Source organism: Podarcis melisellensis (genome assembly GCF_964234715.1).
Source record: "Podarcis melisellensis genome assembly, chromosome: 8".
NCBI lineage: Eukaryota > Metazoa > Chordata > Lepidosauria > Squamata > Lacertidae > Podarcis > Podarcis melisellensis.
The window spans coordinates 29731293-29756708 of record NC_138540.1 but is presented as its reverse complement, the minus strand read 5'-3'; the positions used below and the strand labels follow the sequence as shown (position 1 = coordinate 29756708).

At 45.2% G+C, this 25416-nt stretch overlaps 1 protein-coding gene across 3 annotated transcripts in view; it reads right to left on the bottom strand.

Annotated features, from left to right (window-relative positions):
* Window positions 1–858: 858 nt before the first annotated feature.
* The window catches only part of CCDC30 (coiled-coil domain containing 30), a 33852-nt gene continuing 9294 nt past the window's right edge, over window positions 859–25416 (bottom strand). For all 3 annotated transcript variants that reach the window (XM_081921623.1, XM_081921624.1, XM_081921622.1), the window contains exons 4-26: window positions 22050–22240; window positions 20946–21035; window positions 20195–20348; window positions 18453–18506; window positions 16326–16441; window positions 15372–15482; window positions 14773–14864; window positions 14124–14316; window positions 11986–12078; window positions 11694–11819; window positions 11307–11423; window positions 10820–10989; window positions 10046–10286; window positions 8766–8927; window positions 7857–8066; window positions 6932–7089; window positions 6101–6266; window positions 5317–5438; window positions 4525–4666; window positions 3893–4029; window positions 2584–2698; window positions 1790–1857; window positions 859–1518 (exon numbers count right to left, since the gene is read on the bottom strand). In XM_081921623.1, coding sequence (XP_081777749.1) covers window positions 1311–1518; window positions 1790–1857; window positions 2584–2698; window positions 3893–4029; window positions 4525–4666; window positions 5317–5438; window positions 6101–6266; window positions 6932–7089; window positions 7857–8066; window positions 8766–8927; window positions 10046–10286; window positions 10820–10989; window positions 11307–11423; window positions 11694–11819; window positions 11986–12078; window positions 14124–14316; window positions 14773–14864; window positions 15372–15482; window positions 16326–16441; window positions 18453–18506; window positions 20195–20348; window positions 20946–21035; window positions 22050–22240 — 3236 coding nt within the window. In that variant the 3' untranslated portion in view covers window positions 859–1310. The remainder of the gene's footprint in view (window positions 1519–1789; window positions 1858–2583; window positions 2699–3892; window positions 4030–4524; window positions 4667–5316; window positions 5439–6100; window positions 6267–6931; window positions 7090–7856; window positions 8067–8765; window positions 8928–10045; window positions 10287–10819; window positions 10990–11306; window positions 11424–11693; window positions 11820–11985; window positions 12079–14123; window positions 14317–14772; window positions 14865–15371; window positions 15483–16325; window positions 16442–18452; window positions 18507–20194; window positions 20349–20945; window positions 21036–22049; window positions 22241–25416) is intronic.

The window sequence follows — 25416 nt, the reverse complement described above, 5'->3', positions numbered from 1 at the left end:
GATGGGAGCACAACAGAAGGAAATGTAGTGTTGATGAACTTTGAAGAATGTTGCCATTGACTGATGAACTGATAGTTAATGGTTACAACTTGGCCCTTGTGATCTACATGGTATTGTTGGATCTTCAAAATCTTCATTCGAAATGCTGCTCAAAATAGTGGTTTAAACGGGGCTTCTGAAGATTCCTGCAGGCGATGTCATTGTGATGTTGGGTGATGCACACTTGGACTATCAAACCTGGCCTGTGAGGGCTGGGGAACATAGGCTTGCCAGGCTAGAAAGGTTCCCCAACCCTGTCCTACCTCAACAAATCCACCTTAAAAACAAGAAAATGGAATTCCTCAAGTTTTGAAAGCAACAGGAAAAGCATTGAAAATATGGGATGAATGTGTAACTATCCAGGAGGCAAGAAAGAGCTAACCTGCATAAGCTTTGTGAAAGCCAGTTAAGATGAATGCTCAATAAACATCTGGAAGGGCCCTTCTTCTGCGATAAAGCTGAGATATAAATCCATGCTACGAGATGAAAGGCATTGGACTTTGCACCACTGAAACTAAGTGTGTTCCTCTGAGGCCTGGTGGCTGTGGTGTGATCCCTCCCATATTCTGCATTGACCGTGTATGAGATGGCAACAGCATCTCAATACCATTCAAGCTCCAGGGGTTTAGGGCCCAGAGAAAGTAAATGCATATGGAGGCCCAAGGTGTATGTCCAATGTTACTCTTACTCAGAATAGACACACTGAATATAATAGCCATGACTACTACAGGACTATTAATTTCAACAAGTCTATTCGGAGTATACCTTTGTTGGATGCAACCTTTTGAGTCCTCCTTTGTTCAAAAAGTTTGTCACGGATACATTTCTGGAATATTTATTTAAAAATCTGGCACAAGATAAAAGACTTATAACTAAAATAGTATGTGGCATATCCAGCAGGAGAAGACAAAACAATTACAGTATTTTCCTTTCAAGTGGGCATTTCCTTAAGGTATGGAATCCCCACACAGAATTGCCAAATGAAAAAATGAAGGAACGAACGGTTTTGTTGTTTTCTTTTTTCTTTTTTGTATGTAAAACTATCCCTCTCTTGTTATAATTTACAAATTTTAATAAAAAATATATATTTTAAAGACTCATAACTACAGCTGTACAAGTCACATTTTTAACAAAGACAGTAAGGTCTTTAGAAGGTTTTCTTTAAAGCTAAAAGTCTGATAAAGCAGCCTGACAAATGGAAGCAATACTACCTAGCAGAGATAAGAGGTTTCTGTACTGTTATTCCACTTCGGAATTTCCCCCTTGTCCCCTTAGACGTGATCACAGCACAAGGCTTGACTCTGCTCCTCTGTGCGTAAGTCTGAGGTTTCCCCGGGAGAAGCCACATTCAAGTAGCCAATCTCCGAAGGTGGGCAGGGCAAAGAGGCAAGCAGAGACCTTTCTGTGTGGTCCTCGGGTTTGCCATCCTGGACAGCTTTCAGAAGGCCGTGAGAGTCCGAAAGCTCCATCACTGAGAAGCTGGAAGAGAAACCATTAACCTCACATGGGCCACTCAGGCTCATGGCATCATCTGACTGAACCTAAACACATCGAGTCCCTGGAGAAAGGCAAGGAGGTCTGCTAAAGAGGTTGGCAGAGCTTTATGCATATTAAACATAGAGCCAGAAAACATGGGAGGCAGTTACAGAGAAAAGAAATGCACCTGAGCACATGCAAAGGGCATTTTCTATTATTACTATTCCCTCTACCCTCTCCAGCCCCCCACATGTACAGCTCAGGGGCACAGTACCTTACGCTGCGAAGGGGGAGAACTTTGCTTTGCGGTTGGAATTCAGAGAAGCCGATACTCTTCAGCTCCTGGAAAAGGGGAACATGCACAAAGTAAGACCTTTAACAGAAAAAGAAGAAGAGAGAGGGAGGAAGAAATTGGGCTGTTATCCATAAATGCTTTGGGCTGCAGCCAACTCAATTTTGCTCAGAGTAGACCCAATGAAATTAATGGACCTAAGTTAGTCCTGTCTAATTGCAGTGTGAGGAACGGCCAGTCGGCCCAAGAAAGCAAGGGAGAGGTCCTTCACCCAGCAGTTCAGTGAACTGCTCTGTGCAGCAGCCTCCTCTCATTTAAAAGGGGGTGGAGTGGAGGGGCAAGGAGATGGGGAAGCTGTAAAGATTTTTTGGGGGAGATGTTGGTCAGATGCTGCCAAAGTGGCAAGAGGAGTTGGTGATCAGAGTAAGCAGGGGCAAAGCTATGATACATGATATGTGTGTGTGTGCGTGTGTCCAGCTAACTATACTGAAATTCTTGGTGGCAAATGAAATACCACGAGGGAAATCATAGCTGTGATCTGAGTATAGGTAGCTACTAGAAAGAGCCAAGCGGCAACCAGAGAGACGAAACAGAGACCTGGTGGACCAGCTGAAAGGGCCCAAGCCTATAAATAAGATGGCCCATAAAGACAGTGACTGAGCCGCAAGGGTCTGGGGTGGATCTTCACCCCTCGCAGCAGGAGAGGAACAGTGAGCACCCCAGCCCTGATTCTGCAGAGGAGAAGACCAAAAGCTGCCACAGCAGCCCATTCTTACCTCCAAGCTGTGGCTGTGAATGCTCCTCAGCGCCCGCTCCAGGAGCCCAACCTGACCCGTCAGCTGCAGGGTCCATTCCTGGAGCTGCTTGTTCTCCTCGTCCAGAAGCCGCACTCTGGAAAAAGCCACAGGGAAGATGCCTCAGTGGCATGTTCATCCCTGCCAATAGGGAGCTGTGGGAAAGGATCTGGCACAGGGCTGCAAGGGAGAGAAGCGACCGGGGGCCAGAAGGAAAGAGGAAGGGGGAAGTCGCTCTGGCTGGGACCAGAGCCACTTTCCCCTTTCTCCATTTGGCCCCAAGTGTCACCAGGAGGAGGTGACATCCCCTGCCTCCTCCCAGGAAGGGAATTGTGGCATATGGAGAGCAGCCTGACCCCATCCGTCAACCAGAGAAGGGGCAGGGTGCTTGCACTCCCAGCTTGAAGAAAGCTAAAATAATTAAATCACCTGTTCAGGCCTCTTCGCAACTGTCATTACTGAATATATGGACCAATAAGATGAAAGCTTGTTGCTCTAAAGCGCTTTTGACATGGATGTTAGCTGCAGCTAGGATTTCAATAGCTCAGCAATGGATAGCCCTGAAAAATCTGCGGTATAAGAATTTATGGACTTTGGCTATTGCGGAAAAAATAGTCTGCAGAGGGATGAGGGAAGATACAAAACACTTGTATGTCATCTGATCTGCTTCAGACTTAGATGCCCAACATTCACCATCCATGGCAGCTCAGGAAATATAGATATCTTGATTTATATTGGTGTGTCACCACTTCTTCCTCTAATTATTTTTTGTTTCCTTGCTTGCTTTGCATAGGATATGGTGTATTACCCTGCTACAGTACCTTTGGGTTGTTAGCAATGGTCATCATGTTAAATAAAAAAATAAACAATTAAAATAAATACTTATAAAAGAAAATTTTATATAAGGAAAAAAGAAATGAAAATATGGGATGCTGATTTATCTTGTCTCGTTTTTATCCAAGTGCTCCTCTTTATCTGTCTTGGTTAACCTCGCATCTTTCTGATGTTTTGATCTACAAACATCCCAACATCCTGTGCAAGCGAGGTGTGTATGGGAGGTTGGTGAAGGCTGTTCTATTACAAAGGAGACAAATTTAATATTTGGACAAGGTCTCTGGACAAAGTGTGCATTTCATACATTTTAAACAACAAGGGTGAGACCAATGTGGTCAAGATGACTCCTGCGGCTGAATGCCAAACAGCGCAGACACCTCAAGCTGCATGGCACTGAATCACAAGGCTTGCAATTCTTTTAAAAAAAATTTTTTTTTAAAAAAAAAACTGCTGCTACCTGCTCTGGATTGTGGAGAGTTCCTGCTTGCTGCTCCGCTCCGCTTCCTCCAGTTTGTGGAGCTGCTGAGTGAGCTTCTGCTTTTCTTGGAGTAAACTGTCGTTCTCAGTGGTCACTTGCGCGATCAGCATCGCATCCTGCAAGGAGGGATGCCACACAGAGAAGCCCCATCATGGGATACGTTTTCCAGCATTCTCTGCTCCTCTTCTTCCCTTCCCCCACCAGAATTGTAACCCCATCAAACCATGGTTAAAATGCAGAGGGGAAAGGAGCCTCCAAACCGTCAGGATTTTGCATGAGGCATTCAAGCAAACATGAAAACATCTAAGAGTTGGCACCTGGAGGATTTGAAAGCTTCCACATTATTTTATGGTGACATTTTGATGGGCCTAATAAAGGTCTTGCTCTATTAGGGATTTTGGTGTTATTATTCTGCTACATGCTTTTTTTGTCTAGCATTTTGGCAGACTAAACTCCTTTTTCTTCTTTGACATTTATGATCCAACGTGACTGGGGGTGCAGTTGTAAAACATATCCAACAAGAAATTTTATTGGAAAGCTTTTTATATATATAACAATTCAATTACTGTTATTCTTTTTAGAAATAAGTCACCATCTGAGAGGGCTCTCACCTTTTCTGACTGACTTTTGGAGAGCTTGAGTTCGTTCTCGAGGTGCCTGATGCGGACATCACGCTGCTTCACTTCGCAGATGAAGGTCTCCTTCGCTCGCCGGAGCTTGGCCTTATGCCGGAGCTGTCGCTCTTTCTGTTTCCTGAGAAAACAGGCCGCAGTCATCAGAAAGGGGGCCCTGGTGCCCAAGACACACAGCCAAGTCAGCGGAGGCCTGGCAATCTGTCTTCCCTTAGTCAGCACCCAGCTCCTGACTTCCACCCAGTCCAGGGGGTGCCTTCCTCCGCATCAGTGGCAATTAGATCTATAGATGAACATGAAAAGGGAAGAAGCATATGACCCATCCCAAAGACTCGAGACATGCAGTATTTATTGCCACTGGTGCATGCAGGAGAAACCCCCTATGGATGGCCACTCCTGCCATTAGCCCAGGGCTGAGGAATCTTTTCCAGCCTGAGGCTGCATCCTCAAATGGGCAACCTTCCAGGGGCCACAAACCAGTGGTGGGTGAGGGCAGAGGCAAAGGTGGGAAGAGCAGTGACTGCCCAGTAGGCTGGTTTCTGCATAGGGACCCCTCTCTCTGCTGTCCACCCAAGCAAGCAAGAGGCACGATCAGAGTTCAAGGACACAGTCCAGGCAGACAAAAGCATGCAAGGAGGCAGCAAAGCAGAGCCAGGAATGAGTGTGGTCTGAAGATAATCCCAAGGGAAAGGCAGATAAACCTGGAGGGATGGATTCAGGCCCCAGGCCAAAGGTTCTACAGCCATGCTTTAATCTCATTTGTGTAGTCACCTGACAGAAATGGCCACCTCCTTCAGGATGTGCTCATACTCTTCCCGGAGGGTTTCCCTCTCCTGTTGCAACCCCAACAGCTGCCCTGAAATCTTCTGGCTGTATTTCTGACACTGGAGATGCTGAAAAGGAGATTTGGCATGGGATCATCAGTCAATTGCCAACCAAATTCAGCCAGAGGCCAGCCATGTGGACAAGATGGCAGGCGGTCACTTGTGACAAAGCACATGTAGCTGTTGTTCTAAAAGGACAATCCCTGGGCTCAACCTTGCAGAGCCTGGAACCAGAGAATCTAAGGGCTACCTGCTCCCATATGCTCACCCAAGAGGCACTGTATAGGATACCAGGAAAGGGTCTCTATGATGTTGTGATAATTGTTCAGGTAACTATAATACATGATTTAAAGTATGTGTTAGGTTAGGAGGGGAAGACAAAATGTGCTTGGAAGTGATTGGTGATTGAATAAGCATTTGAAAGGGAGTTTGAATGCTGATGGGAGACAGTTTGGGGTGGGGGTCAGCTGAGTTTGGGAGTGGGTGGCAGTGGAGAGAGTGTTTGGATGGTAGCAGGGCTGGTTTAATAGAATAGGATCAGTATTGCTATCAGCCACTGCTTTATATGAGACAAAGTAACAGGTAAGTGAACACAAAATTGAAACCATCTGCTTCTGCACACTAGGTAATCACAAAAGCCTTATTTATTATATCTGTCTTCATAGATTGAAAAAATGGTAAACTGAATTCATTGCTGGATTTGTCCACCCCTAGCAGCGACCTTTTCTCACCTCATTGGAGAGGGTTTTCTTCTCTTCTTCCAGGATCCGCAACTGGGCCTCCTGATGCTGATGCTGGATCTGCAGCTCAGCAAAAGTCCTGGCCAGCTGCGCCTCGTTCTCCTGGGAGTGCCTGAGCTGCTGCTGCAGGTCTTCTGTCTGCTGATCCAGGAGCTTCCTGGCAGCCAACAAGGAGGAAAATCCGGTGACGCAAAACAGGAAATCATCTAGTGTGGTTCATTTTTCCATGGTCATTAGTAACAATGGGTTGCATCCAACTAAGTTCTACTCAGAGTAAACTTATTGATGTACCTGGGTTAGTTAATATCAATAGGTCTAGCTTTGAGTAGAACTTGCACTGGACATAACCTAATGACTGGATGCCGACTGCAAATATGGTATTTGGCAAGTTTGACAGTTTTGAAGCTTTTCATTTTGTTTACTAAAGATAACTAAAAGAAACATGCTAAATTGGATCACTCTCTGGGGCATCACCATTTTTTAAATTTATTTTTTGGTAATGCCAATTATCCAACTCAAAAATGCAAATTATCCTTTGCATCTTATCCAATTCAAAATAGCCCTATGCAGATTACCCCGTTCATAGTCTCTCAGCCAAGCCTACTTCATAGAGTTCTGAGGATAAAATGGGAGCAAGAAGAAACGTGCAGGCCACCTCAAGCTTCTTGGAAAGAAAGTGGAATGAAAATGTAATAATTAATAAAGAATAAAGAGCAAACTTTTCCTGGCCAAATCCCTGCTGATTATCAGCTGGCCAAATCTCCCTACACCACAGAATTTGTTCCTGTCTTACAGAAGAGAAACTGAGGTGATTTCTGCTACCTTTTTCGCTGCTCCTCTTGGAACTGCCGCTGAGCCTTGGTTTCCTCTTCCCTGGCCTCCTTCAGCTGCTCCTCCAGCTGCTTCCTCACCAAGACGTGGGTCTCAGAGAGCCGTACTTGGTGGTGAGATTCCTTCAGTGTTTGCTGCAGTTCCAAAATCTAAGAAGAAGGTGATGCGAAACAGCAAGGGCTCTGAGTGGCCCAGGTAGGTAACCATTAACAAAAGGGACCTGAAGAATTTAGGAACTAAATAGTCACAGCTGTATGGGATGCACCTTCCCAGTCTGCCAGAGAAGTTGGATGGGAGGAAAGAGCAGCCTCAGGAGCAGCAGAGATTTGGAAGGAAGAGATACACAGAAAGCAAAGCATTGCCTCAATGTGGGAGATGCAGCAGGAATGAACAAAGAACTCTTTATGGGCTACAACAACCCAGTGACACTCATCAGGAAGCAGCAAGAGGGTTGTAGGAGGATGTTTCAAACTAAAGAACATTACTTAAGAACATAAGAAGAGCCTGCTGGATCAGACCAGAGGGGGCCTGTCTAGTCCAGCATCCTTTTCTCACAATGGCCAACCAGAGACCTATTATGGGAAGTCCACAAGCAGGACTCGAGCACAAGAGCACTCCCCCTCCTGTTGGGGGCACTGCTGCCTCCAACCATGAACACAGAGCGCAGGTATCCTGGCCAGCAGTCCTCAATAGCCCTCTCCTCCATGAACTGGTCCAGCCCTCTTTTAAAGCCATCCAAGTTGGTGGCCATCACTGCCTCCTGTGGGAGCAAATTCCACTGTTTAACCAAGCCACATTGAGGCACATAGTGCAAAGCAGGGTCTAATTTTTTTAACTAAACAAATACTTCTGCAACTCTTCAGGATGGCATTGTCGAAAGCAGCTTGGGACAGTGAACCAAGCTGTGGCCACTGACCTTTCTCTCAGCCTCAGTGGCCCTGGCTTTCTCCTGGGCGATCTTCTCCCTCAGGCTGCTCAGCTGCTTGGCCGCCTGTGTCTGCCTGAGCAGCTCCAGCTCCAGCTCTTTGACCTTCTGCTGGCTGAGCTCCCACTGTGAAGTGAGTGACGAACAGGCCTTGGCAGAGTCGGAGAGCTTCAGCTGCATTTGCCTCAGCTCGGCTTTGACCTGAAAGGGTGGGGCAGAGAAAAGGTGGCACTTTCAGGAAAGTGGGACAACAAAATGGCAGTTCCCTGATAACTGTCCAGGCCCTTATTGCCAGGCAAAGAACTCCAACTCCCAGCTATGGGTCTGCCAAAGGCTTCAACACTCAAATCCGACTGGGACATGAGGCAAACAGAAGGTGACACGTCTCAGCTGGTACATAAAAGTATTGATTCAGGGCTAAGTGCAAGCTAAAATGGTGATCCAACAAGCAACACCTTCTGTTTGGAGAGCTATTTGCATGGCAAGACTAGGCAAGCAAACGCCAACTGAGTCTTACTCAGAGGAGACCTACTGAGATTAATGGACCTTAAGTTAGTCATGTCCACTAATTTCCAAGGGTCTGCTTTGGGTGGAACTTGGTTGGCCACAGCCCACAAAATTCAGCCCGAAAGGGCCAGGAATAAGCAAAGAGATATCTTTTCAAGAAGCACCTCATGAATATTATAATGAAAATTATGTGTTAGTCAAGTGGAGATGCTTTGGCCTAACAAAGCCAGGGCATAAATCTGTTCAATGAACACATGTCTTAAAAGGAGGAGGAGGAGGAAGAAAAGGAGGAGGAAAAAGAGGAGGAATAAGACAAAGAAGAAGGGGCATGTCCCCATCCCTTTCAAAACTGTCACTTGGATTTCCTGCCCCTATGGGGATGGGTTCACCTACCTTGATGTTTTCTTGCTGAAGCAAGATGTTGCATTTCAAGTTCTTCTCCCTTTCGTACCTCAGCTCCTTCTCGGCGGAGCTGCCCAAGTTCTGGATGCGCTGAACATCCTGCCAGAGAAGATGCCCGTCCTCCTTCTGCTCAGGTCTCTCCCCCAGCAGACCCTGTGAGACAGAGCAGAAGCTGTGATGAAGGCAGCTGATACAGTTGAATGCAGATGAATGCAGAGAGGAGCAACACAGGGCTTGGACTGGGACTGGGACCATTTCCTGCTCTCTGTGACACCACCTGAACAGTATTGGCCACATGAGCTGGGGACACGCCCAACACTGCCTAGGAGCCTTCTGGGAACCAAGTGATGCTCAGTAGCCAATCCCATGCCAATACCTGCCACAATGCTCCCAGATCTGCTGAGCTCTCTCAGCCTTACCAATAGACCACTGAGGGTTGCCAGTAGATCATGGGTTGTATACATCTATCCAATGCAAGTGCTACTCAGAGTGGACGCACTGCAATTAATGCATAGTTCAACCACGGAACTTGCTTTCACAGGAGGCAGTGAAAGCCACCAACTTGGATGGCTTTAAAAGATAATTAGAGAAACTCCTGGAGAAGGCTCTTGATGTTTACTAGCCATGCCAGCTATGCTGGAAACCACAAGAGGAGAGAAGGTTCATAAGCTCTGGTTCTGCTTGCTGGTTTTCCACAGACATCTGGTTGGCCACAGTGAGAACAAGATGCTGGACTAGGTGAGCTCCTAGCCTACTCCAGCAGGTTCTTCATATGTTCTTAATGGGAATGACTAACTCAGGTCCATTCTATTCAGTGGGTCTACTCTGCACAGGGCATAGTTGAATACATCCCTATACACCTGTGACTATGGACTATCTACCCACCAACAAAACATTAGGAAGAACTAAGAGCATAAGAGCTGTTCAACAGTGGAACAGACAACCTCAGGAGGTAGTGAAGTCTCCTTCTCTGGAGGTTTTTCAACAGAGGTCGAGTGGTCATCTGTCCAGGATTATTTAGCTGTTATTCTTGCATTGCTGAGGGCTGGACTATAGGACCTTTAGGGGGCCCCTCCAAACTCTACAATTCTAAAAAATAACTTTGGAAAGTTCTAGGTTCCTCTGTTTACATCTGCATCTGCTATGATTCCATGTTCCTACTGAGATAACCCCCCCCAAATCACAGCACTTTCTCTTTTTTGCAGGAGGCTGTCTTACTTTGGGGGACCTCTGTCTTGCAGAGAGGTATTTCATTCAGGAAGCCTTCTTACCTGCTTCGGTTCCCCATCTGTGCTCCCCATGGGAGCCTGTGTCTTGCGGGGTGGATTCTCTCCAAAGCCAGCCTCACGCTTCGCCCTGACATTTGCCGTGCTCTTGGTGTTAAGCTGGAGATCCAGCATGTCTTTCCTTAACTGCATGTTTTCTTCCCACAGGCGTCTTCTCTCTTCATAGCTCTCCTTAACCTTCTTTTCTAGTTCCTCCGTTTTCTTCTTGCTCTCTAACAATTTAACACTTCAGGTTGAAGGTGGACGGGGGAAGAGAGGAGAGGAGAGAAAGAGGCCAACAGATATATGCCATTTACTGCAGCATAACCTATTAAAAATGGGGTGCGAGTTTTGTAATTCCCCCAAGATAAGGGACAGAAATATAAGCATGGATACTTGCTGGAGTATTGGTGGCTTCTTGACATGGGCTGTGTACAAACCATCCACTTAAAGCACATGATATCCCCCAGGGAATCCTGAGAACTGCAGTTTGATAAGGGTGCTGAGAGTTGATGGGAGACCCCTCACAGAGCTACAGTTCCCAGCACCCTTAACAAACTGCAGTGCTCATTTATTAGGGTGGTGGTGGGGAAAGACGTGACTGCAAATGTGGTATCAGAGTGCTTTAAATATATGGTGTGGAAGTGAGCCAAGCCCTATTCAGAGAAGGCATGTCTACTTATTTCAGTAGGTCTGCTCTGAGCAGACCCGACAAGGGAGACAGCTCAGTATGCTTAGAAATGCATACATTGAGATAAAATATACATTTAGATATTTTACCGCAGCTGCTCTCTTTCTTCTCCCTGGCTGTGGATCTGATCTTCCAAAGCCCTCTCCTTAGCCGTCAGCTCAGGGCACATCCTCCGGCTTGCCAACGATATTTCTCCGGGTTTTTTCCCTTCTGTAAGAATGTGGTTAAGCTGCTCACATTCCTGGAAGAGCTCTGACACCTGCAAGGTTAGGAACGCAAATATCCCAAGTTAAGAGCGCTGACCAGGACCAAGTAAAGTGTGGCCCTAAAGGGGTGGGCTTGTGCAACTCAAACAGCACCCTCACCCTTCCAAATATCACATGGCACAGTGTTCTGAAAATGTTGGGGGACCTCACTCTGCAATGTGGCGTGGGTCTTCCTGGTTCAAGGTGAGGAGTGGGAGGCTAAGATCCAGTCATAGTGTACTCGCTTGTCTGTCTCAACAGAAGGAAGCTTATTCATGGGCATTGTTTTCAAAGCACTTACTTTGATTACTAAGCTTCCCACAAGGCTCACCTTCATTTCCAGCATCACATTCTCCTGCTGTAGTTTCTCAAGAGTCACGTGCAGAAAATCTCTTTCCTCAGCTGCTCCCCGAAGCCGCAGAAGCTCTGACTTGGAACTGTGCAGCTCCTGGTTGAACAGCCAAAGGAGTTAGCTGAGCCGGCTTGCAATGAGAGCTCTTTAGCTGGCAAATTACTGTTATAGTTTGGGGGGTGGGCTCAGTCTGGATGGTACCCAGGGGTCCTTTCCAAGCCTGTGATCTTGTGTATGTGAGGCTGGAATCTCTAAAAGGAATCTTGCTGAACCAGTCAAACTATTTCCCTTGTCAAGGCACCAGCTGACCTAGTTCTTGGAGGCTTTCTAAAAGCAGCTGACAATAATAATTTGGGGACCACTCACCTTCTTTCCATCTTTCAATGCTTTCTGTGTCATTTCGAGGTTGCAGGCCAGCTGCTTCCTCCACTCTGTCTCCTCCAAGAGTTTGCTTTCCAGCTCTTCCACTTTCTCTCGCTTACTTTTCTCCACCTGAGACCAGTGAAAATTGCAACCATTGTCAGCCTGCTGAAAGGGGAGGTCTGCAAGTGTGGAGCATGTAACCCAATGATGGTGGGCCTCAGAGCTGCACCCCCACCTTTCACCTCCTTCCCAATCTAGGGCCCCCCAAAACACCCCCTTCAACCTTGTTCCTTGCCTCTTGGGAATCTGCCACTTTGCTTGTTTCTTCGTCAGCCATATCGGATTTACTCTTCTGCGCTTTCCACAGTTCTGCCTCTAAACGAGAAATCTTGACACACACCCCAAACAAGAGGGAAGAGGTTTTATTTTAAAAAAGAAGTGCCTTTTTCAGTCCCCCAACCCCTTCACACACCTCCTGATGTTGGAATACATGGCTTGGGTGCCCAGGTTACCTGAAAGTTCATATGTCCAACTACAAGCCTGCCCTAGTTTTAAGATCCTCAGGTGAGTACCTTCTCTCCGAGAGGCATGGCTGGTGATGACATGAGAGACAGCCTTTTCTGTAGCTGCTGCCATATTGTGGAATTCCCTCCCAAGAGAGGTTACACCCTCTCTATTAACCTATTGCCAACAGGTTAAGACCTTCCAGCTCAGATAGGCCTTTGGAAATGAAGGGTCAGATCACAACATCCATCACCCCTGACTGTTGGCCATGCTAGTTAGGGCTAGTTGTTGTCTAGGAGCATCTGAAGGGCCACCCTTCCTACAAAGCGAGGAAAACCAAATGAAAATACCTATGTGCCATGTTCTCTCACTGATCTCCAATTGAGCTACTCCTGGGTATATTATGTTTCTTTCTGGCTCCCTATCACTGAAGTATTCCTGTAGCTCCATCTTATGAAGGGAGGCACATGAGGCCCTTGGCTCAGAAAGACTCCAATTGCTCTTGACAGTTGGAAACTGTTAGCTCAGCCTTATAGCTTCCAACTGTTTGGGGTTCTAGATCGCTTTCCTGCCAGGGAGATTTCCCCTGCACTGGACCCAGTGATCAAGCCACGCATCAGTCCTTTTTACCCATCAGCGTATATTCACCAACACAGCATACAAAAAATATGTTATGTAAGGGCAAACGGATGACAAGAATGTGCATATTTGTTTATTCAGAGGCCTTCTTCTGTTTCAAATTTTAAAATGCCTGCTGAAAACTCTTTTATTCTTCAGTCAGGCTTATTGCAGGCAGTTAAGAAGACATCTTTCCACAATAGTACAGTACGATAATTTCTTATTTTAGCCTTTCAAATATGGTTTTTATTGTGTGGTTTTATGTGCAGATCACTGTGATCACTTTGGTATTTTTAAAATGAATTAGCACCATATAAATGTTTAAACAAATAAAACATACACCACTTGATTGTAAATTGGGGGAAAGTGTATATAATGCGTATGTTATGGGAAATGTATTGAATAAATAAATAAATAAATAAATCACAAACTGATGTGGAAAAGGGGTGAACTGAACTCAAGGTTGTTAAAAAAAAAGGAACCCAGAGAAATCAAAACTGATAGATTGTCTGTCATAATAACAATAACAATAACAACAATAAAACATTATTTATACCCCGCCCATCTGGCTGGGTTTCCCCAGCCACTCTGGGCGGCTCCCAATAGAATATTAAAAACACGATAAAACATCAAACATTTAAAACTTCCCTAAATAGTGCTGCCTTCAGATGTCTTCTAAAAGTCAGATAGTTGTTTATTTCCTTGGCATCTGATGGGAGGGCGTTCCACAGGGCGGGTGCCACTATCGAGAAGGCCCTCTGCCTCATGTCCCAGAATTTAGAGACTGTCTCCTCCCTCCAAATCCTACCTCAGCCTCTACCCTTTTTCAAAGTTCACTGCCTGCTTGCCCTCCAGTTCAACCAACCATTTCACACCGTACAGACGTTCAACAACAACACAAAATGCCTTGATGGTCAACAGGAGCCCAGCTTGCAAGCGTGTGAATTGGGCTTCGAAAGCCCCTCCTGGACCCCAAGGTCTAGAGGAAAGACAGCCCTGTGACTTGCCTCAGTGGCAGATACAGGAAGCAGAAGGCTTATTCCATCAACTTTGCCAGTGGTCTGGCTCCACCAGGCACCTCCTGCCCCTGAAATGGGGCAGCTGATCATTATAGGAATAACTGTCTAGAAATTGGTGTCTGAGTTTTGATTTTCCTCTTCCCTCCCTTTCCCTTTTATGTCATTTTTTAAAAAACTGTAAACTTTCGCAGGCATGGACTGTCTTGTTTTGGTTGTATGTGGGAGCCTTTGGGGCTGATGAATGGGGTATAAACATGCTCTAAACAAGTAACACCTGGCTAGTCTGGGTTACCTTCCTCTGCAGTCCGTCTATCTCACACTCAAACTGCTCCCGCTCATCCTTAGTCTGGTTCTGTGTCTCCCCTAGGAGGGACTCCAGTTCCTCATTCCTCTCCACCAGGTCCTCGTGTTCCCGTTCCAACTTCTGGAGCTTGTGCAGGAGCTGTGAGTTTTGGCATTCCACGCCTTCAATGGCTTGGCGGCACCTATGTCAAAGTGAAACACATTGGCAGGAGGTCCCTGAAGCAGCTGGCACAGTTTAAGTTAAAGATTTGAAATTAATGTTGCCATCTTCAATTGGGCCCAGAAACTGACAGGCAATCAAAGGTGCTGTGGTACCTGATGTAACCTGAGATTCTACCAGTATCCACTGTGTGAATGGACCAAAGCAGAAATTCACAAAATGTCGTTTGTGGAAGTAAGGATCGTGGGCAATGAAACAACAGCGTCAAAGAAAGCAGCACATTTACATAATTTAAGTGGTCACAGAATTGCAGAGTTGGAAGGGACCACAAGGATCATCTAGTTCAACCTCCTGCAAAGCAGGAATCTTTTGCCCAATGTGAGGCTCGAACTCACAACCCTGAGATTAAGTCTCATGATCTATCAACTGAGACTTGGTGGAAATCATTTGCTTTTTAACATTTGCTTAGCTTATTCACCTCTGATGAAGGGCCTTGTTATGTTCAGATTCTGAGGCAGCTTCGTCCAAAAAGCTTGTTTCTTCTTCAGCTTTCAGCTTTCCATTTTTATCCTGTGATCCAAGAAAATTTAGGAGCATAGTAAACTACCTTATATCCAGACAGACCACAGGTCCATCTAGTTCAGCCTGGCCACCAGCAGCTCTCCAGGTTTTCAGGCAGTCTTTTCCAGCCCGTCTTGATATGACCTCATGCATGCAAAGTGGGGCCCCAACCACATTTTCCCATAGTTGCAAATCCTATTCAGCAAAGGTCCTCCTACAACATTAATTAGAAACTTCCTTCTCCAATTACTTTTGTTCATCACAGCTAAAGAACATACTCTTTACAGTATGGCATAGAAGACAGACAAGACTGGGAAGATCCAGGTTCAAATCCCCTGTTGGCCCCAAAGCTCACTCAGGAAACATGGGCCAGAGACTCTCTCTCTCTGACTAACCTACCTCACAGGGTTGTCATGAGGATAAAAGGGGGGAATCAATTTATGCCACTCTTAACCTCCTTGGAGAATGCAGGGGACACAAAAATAACAAACAAACATGCAAACAAATTTAAAACACCTGCAACAAGCAGCCTTCTTGTTCTTTAGTTTGGTCTGTCCTGGCTAATACATATCTTGGCTCATCTTCAGTCACCTGATACTTGGGAACCTCCTCATCAAGCTTTTCAGCCTTAAATGCCAAAAAGAAAGAAAGAGAAAGAAAGACAGACAGATTTCCAATGGTTTTCATTCAGAAGAGAGAATTCACATCCAACCTCTGCCCTTCTGGGCCAGTTCACCCAGGTTAGAAAGACCCCCTCAGAGCAATTCCTTGCCTGCTGAGGATTTCCCCCTCCAAAATGATCTTGCATAATCTAAAAACAGTTTCTCTCAATTCCTCATTTTTCCATTATTCAGTTCTCCACAATTCCACATCATTATGTAATTTTTTAAAGTAAGTTCTCATGAAAAAGTACCATAAGTTTGGTGTGTAATTCTCCTAATACACACATTTTTGCAAAGCAATCCCTCCTAATATAATATATTTTGTATGCTCCCCTTCCCCAATATATGCATTTATATGCAAACTTTACCCTAGTACTGTATAAGTATTTTTGTACACATTACTTGGCTGGAGAGCTGCCTTATAAAATTTAGAGACGTGTTAATAATGAAAACTGAATCAGAATTCTCCCCTATCCCTACTCAGCACTGAGAGGACCACCAAGCATGGGTAGTTGCAGTTAGCATTTTGGGTCGGCAGTATAATAGCGTCAGCAACTTGGGCCATTGGCAACTGCCTGAGGATGCCAGCCCTTAGCGGCAAGCCTGTCTGAACAGATCAACACAACAGTTTAACTAAAAGCCAACCTGGTGCTCCAAAGGTTCACGTGCACAACCCCAACCTCCCCTGCCCTGCTCAGGTAAGCTGCAGCAATGCTGGTGATGGATGGGTGGCTCTTCGGCTCCACCACACACACCACACCGGCAACTATGGTCACTAGTACTCCAAACATTAGTGACCCAGACTGACCTGCTCCAAGAACATTTGTCTCTCCGAGTCGAGGAGTTGGACTCTGCTGCGTAGTGCCAGTATTTCTTGGTCCAATCGGATGTTCAGCTCCCTGGCCTTCTGTAGCTCTGACATTTCTAAAGGCAACCAGGGGCCATGACCAGCAGGTATCCAAGTAGACGCTGTTTTACATCTCAGAAATGGCACCGTTTGCATTTTGTGACGGTAGCTCAGGCCACGATTGCCAAGTTTTTGAAGTCCTTTAGCATAAGCTAAAAGTGCCCAGGGCCCCAAGTGCTTCTTTGCCATAGGGTCTAATCTTATTTTATATACAGGTAGAGAGGCTCAGGAGCACCAGGTCCCACAGGACCATACGACTGTCTTGAGTTTAGTGCAGTTCAAGGTTACTTTTTATCTTTTTTTCACATTAAAAAACATAATTGTTTTTTATGTTTTTGTTTTTTATTGTTATGTTATAAAAGGCTTTGTAATTATTGATGACATATCCTTTCCCTCTTGGTATGTTTTACTACTGTATCCTCTACTTATTTGTTGGCAATGTGACAATTTTTTTAAAAATGGGGAAAACTTGTTGGTTATTACTAAAATTCAATAAAAAAAATTGTAAACAAGAAAAATTAATGACCCAGGCCTTTAGAGGAAGCACACAGCCCATGATGTTTCCTGGACACATGACCAGAACATTGTTACTGAGTTGTGTCATACAATGTGCTTTTTTCCGGGGGGACAGAGGGAGACGCATACCCCTAAACATTTTGTGAATCTTTGTACTTCTGTCCATTTACTGTATTTATTTTTCCCGATTTGTACTATAAAATGGTGATTTTCATGAGTCAAAATGAGAGTACCTCTAAACATTTTTAAAGGGGAAAAAAAGCACTGGTCATACCCCTGCTGGAAGAACCCTCTTCAGAGTTTAGCCTGGAGCTCCCAAAGCAAAACATCACAGGGGAGTAGTCTGTGAGGCCAACCAGGGAGATCCAGGGCCCTCGGGGGAACTAGCAAGCCAGCCTACCCCCATGATATACCGGTAAGTAGCCCCTTCTCAGGCTGCATTCAGATGACACTTTATTCTGTCTTCTTGACATTTCTTTACATGCTCAAGTTTTCTGTTTTATTTGATCTTTCATCCAGCATTAAAACCACTTCTGGGAATCTAGTGGAAGTTTAATGCTCATCCATGTTAACTGTTTCCGGAGGGAAATACAGCTGTACCACTTCAGGCTACAGGTGGGGCTCAGTTGACTGGATGCCCTTTCGGCACAAAAAGGCTCCTTCTGCCTAGAAGATTAGACGGTGGCTCTAGCCCAAGCTTTTCCCCTGGCATGTTTTCAAGTACAAGGAATAACTGGGGGTTGAAGGAACTTTCAGTCATGCCTGTTCCTACAATGTGGAGTGGTGCAGCTCAGATGCTAGTTGACTGCCCCAGTGAAAATGTCGTCAGAGAGGTACTGGGACTGAGAAATACATGGAGACACTGCTAGGCAAGGCCAGGATTTTGGCTGTTGCCCAGAAACATTGATAGCCAATGAGGGGGAACCAATGAGCTGCAGATGCAGCTATGATGGAACTGAGCAGGGCAGCACAATTCTCTCTAATAACAAACTCAGCTGGTTGAGTGCCAATAGGATCATGCTTTTAAAAGCCACAAAGAAATAAGAGAGGTATGCCAGCATGCTTGTGGGGAATCCTAATGTTTGCAGAAGTACAAAAAAGAAAAGAAAGAAAAAAGAAAATCCTTGCGGGGGAGAGAAGGGGAAGCTAAGGGAGCAAACAAACCTTGTTCATTCACCCCATCCCCTCAAATTGCTAAGTGATTTTTAGGAAAAGAAAAGGAGATGAGGAATGGAACGGAATATCCAGGTCACGAGCATGCTGCCTCTAGTATCAATTTCACATGATAAGTGTGACATTTTGTTGCAGTTCCCCCCATTTACACCTCTGAAAACCAAATGCAGAGAAGGCTGTTGCCTTCATGCTCTGCTTGTTAAATGCTCTGCTTGTTAAACATCTCTTTAGCCACTGCTGCAAACAGGATGCTGAACCAGATTGTCCGTTGGTCCAATACAAATCATAATTATTCCTGCAAATGTGCTAAGCAAGTGATATAGGCAGCATGCAACTTACCACTGTCTTTCACCTTATTCGCCTCTTCTTTCAAGCTCTCTGCCATGGATGGAGCTGATTGAAAAATGGAGCAGTTTTTGGGGGGTGGGGGAGGAGAGTTATAGATTACTGCTGTCCCTATAATTAAACACATACACAGTAAGTACAAACAGTGTGCTGGAACAGTGTTCTTCAACCATGGGTTCCCAGATGTTGGGACTACAAATCCCATGATCCTGGTCAGCATCTAGGGACCCAAGGCTGAAGAACGCTGCTAGAAGAACTGTCCCAGAAATCTCCGATTAGAGGGGCCTGTGTGCTTTAGGCAATGCTTCTCTATTTACTAATTTTTAAAAATCCATTAATTTATATTTTAAATGGATGTGTGTGGAGCACCAATAAACAACATTAAAGCAATTGCTAGGGACTAGCCATGTTCATCTATCGTTGCAAAAACAAGAAATAATATTGTTGTTAACCTATAATAACCCACCGTGATCTATTAAAAGTGAAAAAGGTTAGGAATAGCTGCTTTGTACCTAAAACAAATCAGGGATTCCATCTGATTTGTTTTGAAGAGGTAGAATAAATCCTTTACAACAGATTTCACAAATTATTAAAACACACAGGTCTTCTTAATACATCACCCAGAATCCCAGGTTTAACCTAAAGAGCCTATCTAGATAAATTTCTAACCTTGAAACATGGAATGCCACAGAATAACATAAAATTCAAAGTACTAAAAGCCATAGATACACAAACAAGTGTAAAAAAAGAAAACACCACTTGCAAATTGTAACAGATTTCTCACTGGCTCAATGCACTCGAGGGTCACCCAGAAAATGAATCCTCCAGCAGCTCTGATAGGGATCTGGAGGCGCACTGCTGTCAGGAGGCTGAGGCACATTGTGCAGAACGTGCTCTCTGAGGCAAAAGCTGCCCTAAAAAGAAATTGATCAACCAAAGCAGAGCAGGAGGTTGGACTGTGCTGAGCAGAGCAGCCAGTCTGGGACCCACACTAACTGAAAGTTCTATGGTGCTTTTGCAACACTCTCTGCCTTGAGGAGAAAAGGAGTTTTTAGAGGGTCACATTCCCAACTTGTCAAATCTTCGGGGGGGGGGGAGCCTCCTGTGTTTCACAAAACAGCTTCCACGTCTTTCTCCTGGAAAGCAGCAATTTTGGGGACAGAGGCTGAATATCTCTCTCCTTGAACTCAGTTCCCAGATGAGAGTTATTGACTGTCGTGAATGCAAGTTATAAATCTGAGCTGGCACAGATACCAAAATGTGTGTCAAGCTGTGTCCATCCCCATATCCTCTTGATGGAGATCACCTGGTCACAGTGGCCCACGCTCTGACAGCACCCAGATTAGACTCCTGCAATGTGTGCTACATGGGAAGTTGCCTTTGAAAACGTCTCAAAAACTCTCTTGGATAAAACCAAACTATAAGTGCTGCACCATTAGCTGTGGCTGGCTATATGGCGTACATGTAGCCAGTCCTTAAACAGCAGTGCAAATTCTTGGATACGCAACCAGGCCATTGAGGGCAAATAAAGAGAACAGATCTATAGCCCCCTTGGCCGTTGCCAATATTTTTATACATTAACATCATCTTAATATATTCGTTTGTGTTCATATCTTATGTAAGATTGGGGGGGGGATTGACATAGTGTGACATATTCCGGAGAAGAAAAATGGATCACAGCCAAGGTCTGCCAAAAAAGTTTGAGTTGTCAGTGGCTGCAAGCAGTTGGAACTCACCCAGTTTGCTCTGGTTTTCCTTCTGCGTGGCCAATTCTTCTGTCAGCCTCCGGATCTCTGCCTGCGCCAACTGCAACCTGTGTGTGGCTTCCTCCAGGAGCTGCTCAGTGTGCCTAAGCAAGGCACTTTGTCTAGCCAGCTCTTCAGCATGAGACTAAAAGACAAAGTACAATATTTAGAGGAAGGGCCCTGGCTGGGGTTGGCCTCTCTGCATCCTAGGTGCCAGAACCTTCATTTTTAACAGATGGACACAAGCGGGCAGAATTAAGGGCCAATGACATTGCTTCTCACTCAGGGATGGGAAGGTGGTTGTGGGTGGAGCAAAGCTTTCTTAAAACTGGTGGCTTCATCTTACAATAGAACAGCCCCTAGTACAGAGGTAGCAAATGTGGTGCCTTTTAGGATTACAGTTCCCATCAATTAAAACAAACAAACAAAAATCTGTGGCCAAAATAGACCAATCTTCTCCTGACTTTGTATAGGACAGCTTCATAAGTTCACATAGATCTTCATCCCATAGGGGACTTTCCATTTTATTTCCCAAGGTTTCTGTCAGTGCTGTGTCTGGTCCTTCTACTACAACTTCTATAAACAACTTTTTCCAGGAATTATGTGATACCTTAAAAAAAATCCATGCATGGCTGTCTTTCAATTGACACCATGTTACCCTTGATGCGCCCAAGATACACTACGACGCTAAGCAGCATGAGCAGAAGTGAAAAGGGTTGGACCAAATTCTTCTCTTTATTACTTTATGCATCATCTCTTTGGTGCACTGCATAGATTTCCGTTGCTCCTGAAGCTCATCTTCTAGTGTCCGCTGGATGTGATCCAACTGATCCTTAGACAAAAAAGAAAAAGGAAGAAAGAAAGAAGAATTATTAAAAATACATAACTTCACCAAAACACTTCCCCTTGCATTTCTTCATAGTACTAATATAAATAACATGGAGAGTAAAAACAAACATAATGTTTTATAGGGTGAACAGGTGTTATCTGAAAACACCTCTTCTGCTCCCTGAATATACATACTTCTCCCCTATCAATCTGGAGGGAAATGAATTGGGAATCTTATGTTTTCCTGTCTTAGAGAGACCTGGAAACAAAATGGACAATATACATTTTTTAAAGGAAAAAGCCAGCCGAGGTGGCTAGCACATTAAGAACATAGGAACAGCCTGCTGGATCAAGCCAATGGCCCATATAGTCCAGAATCCTGTTCTCACAGTGGCCAACCAGATGCCCCTGAGGGAAACCTGTTAGCAGGATTCGAGCACAAGAGCCCTCTCCCCTCCTGTGGCTTCCAGCAACTGGTATTCAGAAGCATGGCTGCCTCCATCTATGAAGGGCAGAGCAGAGTCATTATGGCTAGTAGCCATTAATAGTTCTCTCCTCCATGAGAGGTCACTGGTATTCAGCTGCTGAATCAGGACTCTGTGCAACTGGGTGGGGAGCCTGTGGGCCTCCAGGTGTTGTTGGATTCCCATTCCCATCAGCCTCGGCCAGCATGGCCAACAGAAGTTGTAGTCCTCGTCAGAAACGAATGCTGATCTACAACACATCACCCAGAGACCTGCCAGTAGATTGCAACCTAGCTTTTGTCCACCGCTGGTGCAGACAATACTGAGCAGGGCAGACCAATGGCATGACTCAGTATAAGGCAGCTCCCTATGATTCTAGGGCAGAAAATGCTGCCTCGGTAATCCTGGCCCCATATGGACACCATGGCATTTCTGTTTCCGATGCTACACTTGAATGAAGACTATACTATGACTCTTTTGCAAGTTGCTCTGGGAGCCTCTCAGGGCTTTAAGGCAGAATACAAAAGCATTCCAAATAAAGAAGGGTGATGTACCTGAAGCTGAGCAGGGCAAAGGCTTTCCAAACAGCTGGGGGATTGCAGTTTTTGCTCCAGTGCATCTATCTTCTCCAGCAGGGTGCTTCTCTCAACCAGCAAATAAGCAACCTGTTCACTGGGGCTGCTGTGGGTGATATCAAACAAGCCTTCCTGCTCCAACATTTCTTCCACTTCCTTCTGCTGAGATTCTGGTGGGGTGGGGAAGAAATGTTCACCTAAGCATCCTAAAAAAAAGAACCAGCTTTCTTGGAAAGAGTTGCTGGTCTTCAACACAAGGTCAGAGACAGGAAAGACACACCTCCAAGATCCATAGCCAAAGAGGGGGCTGCCTCCACGCCTGCCCAGAGAGCTGAAGGCAATTCAGCTGCTGCTTTGTTGTATTCACTCATTCCACTTCCACCTCCAGAAAATAAGATTTGCAAGGTTTTTGTCCCATTTAAAAACAAAACAAAACTCTGTTCTTCACCACTTGTCTACCTCTATTCATAAAAAAATATTACTATCAGAGCACTTTACAATAACCAAATACATATACAGTAAAACCCAAATAAAACCATAAAGGATAAAATCAAAGATCATCAACTGTCTGCAAAAACTTGGTGGCACAGAAAAGTTTTGAGCAGACATTTAAATGTTTAAACAGATGGCACATGCGAAATCTTTATTGGAACAGCAATCCACAAGGCTGGGCCAACAACCCTAAAGGTTCAGTTTTGTGTTACTGTCAGATGAGGCCTCCTAACTTGGGGAACAACCAACGATGCTTCTGCAGGTGATCTCCATGACTGAGCTGGGTTAGAAGGGTTCAAGAGTACCCTGTGCCTAAGTTGTTTAGGGATTTGCAAGTTAATACAAGGACCTTGAACCCAGTGTGGTAGTAAGTGGGCATTCAGTGTAGCTGTTTCAACAATGGGGTCACATGTTGTTGGACAACAGCTCCCATCTACAGTCTGGCTGCTGCGTTCTGCACCAGATGGAGCTTCTGAATCAGGCCCAAGGGCAGCGCATTGCAGTAACCAAGCCTCATGGCTCCCACTGCATGGACTGCAGTGGTCAGGCTATCCCAGTCCAGGAAAAGCCATAGCTGGCAAACCTGACAAAGATGTGGGATAAATCTAGGGTATCATTTGGCTACTGTCTCTAGTTGATCTCTGATTTTAAAATTTTAAGTCGTTTTATTGAATGGTTTTATGTATGATTTTTATGTATGTCTTTTTTTCATGAAATATTTTTATAAACAAAGAAATAATCCATGCTGCGTGATTCTAGCACAGCCATTTCTGCTCCCTTCTTGCTCCCTTTTTGGTTGTTACTGCCTATCCTCAGCCTTTTGTACACCCCCTTTATTAAACTGCAGTTTAAAATCAAAGGGGATAGTACAGAGTGGAAACTGCAGAGATGTTTTCGATTCCAAGAGCAAATGGAACCGGCAGCAGGGCCTCTGAGTGGAAACATGCAATTGATTTGGACAGGGAGTGGACAGTCTGGCTTTTGCTCTGTTTAAGCATGCGGAGTTCAGGGAGTGGAGGGAGGAACAGTCTTGCTTAGGTTCCACAGCAATGATTCCTATGTACTTTCTGTTCACATTAAAACATAGGAAGAACCCTGCTGGACCAGGCCAAAAAGTTCAGGATCCTGTTCTTGCAGTGGCCAGCTAGATGCCTGTGGGAAACAAGCCAACAGGATTTGAGCACAGAAACACTCTCCCCTCCTGCAGCTTCCAGCAACTGGTATTCAGAAGCATTGCTGCCTCCAGCTGTGGAGGCAAGTAGCCATCAATAGTCCCTCTTCTATTTGTCCAGTCCTCTGTGAAATTCATTTAAGTTGGTGGCCATAACTGCCTCTTGCAGGAGCGAGTTTCATAGTTTAACTTTGCGCTGTGTGAAGAAGTCCTTTCTTCTATTTCATCTCAATCTCCCAACATTTAGCTGTGTTGGATGTCCACAAGTTCCAGTGTTATGAGAGAGGGTTTTGTTCACTTTTGTTCTGTAGGCAAAACCACTGCTGTTCTCCTCTCTAGAGTCTTTCCTTCCTTCTATGTGATAAGCCCAGACTAATCTGGATGGTTCAAACATCACTGTCACTGGACAGATTCTTTTGCATTCACTGGGTTCACATTCCATAAAGATGGCACAGGTCTTGCTGATGACAGACTCTGCTCTGTCAGCTGCCTCAGGCCAGTGGAGAGTAAGTCGCAGCTCTCCACAAGTTGTTGGACTCCAGCTTCCATCCGCCTCGCCAGTGGCCAAGGATGATGGGAGCTGGATCCAGCAACAGTGAATCTTGGACCTTCTGCATGAAAAGCAGATACTCTGCTGGTGAGTTTCAGCCTTTCCCCTTACTTAGGTGTTCTGCTTTCCTCAGTTGCTGACCAGATGCATTTGGGAAGCCAGCAAGCAGGACCTGAGTACAACAGTAACTCTCCCCACCTGCGATTCCCAGCATACTGCCTTTGATTCCCCACTTCCCCTTCCAGTCCTGGCAAGCACCAGCCACCAATGGTCACTTGGGAGGTGTGAAACCAGGGCACTGTGACTCTCATTGGGGAAATATGCTTTTGTTGGGAACCTTATACTAAGAGGAGAAGAGAGCGCTGGGAACCAGGTTTCAAAGTTAAGATGTGATATGTGGCATGGGTTGAATCAGATGAGAGCTGCAATACCAATACAGTTTTTGAATATGCTGGTCTCTTCTACTTCCATCTCTTTGAGGAATCATTGAGAAGGTTATGCCTGTTTTATCTTGTTACTGCTCTCTTAATTATTTTCCATGTAACTTTTCTGTGCATTGGCAACTGAGATTTAAACTGCTGTGAGCTGCTTCAGGAGGACAAGTCAGCTGTACAACCAGGCACAAATACAATAAACAAGCAGGTCAATTAAAAAAAACACTTATTTGATTCTAACACATCAGCAAAAACATCTTCTCTGTGAACGCTTAAATTGCTCAATTCTTTTGCTTGGTTGGTTTGTATGCAGGGCAATTCGGGCTTTGTGGTTTGGAGGCTGAGCGCCCCCCCCCCCGCACTAAAGCCGTTGATCCATTATCACATAATGCATCGATCCACCCACTAAATGCATAGCACGGGTTAGGCAAGAGCTGTGGAAGTAGCTCCTTCCTCAAGGTCAGCTCTCCGCTTGCGGCACTGTTGAGAACCACTGTGGGCAACGAGCAGAGGAAAGCAGCAAGAGCTCAGTTCTGGTTTTGCAACTATACTCATGAGTATAGTTATTACTTTCCTAACTCATGTTCAAACCTTTAACTTAACACCTTATATTCAACATTTATTTAACAGGACGAACTTAACAGGATTTAACAGCTAAATGGTAAATATATTAAACAGGATTTAATAGGCTATACTCTG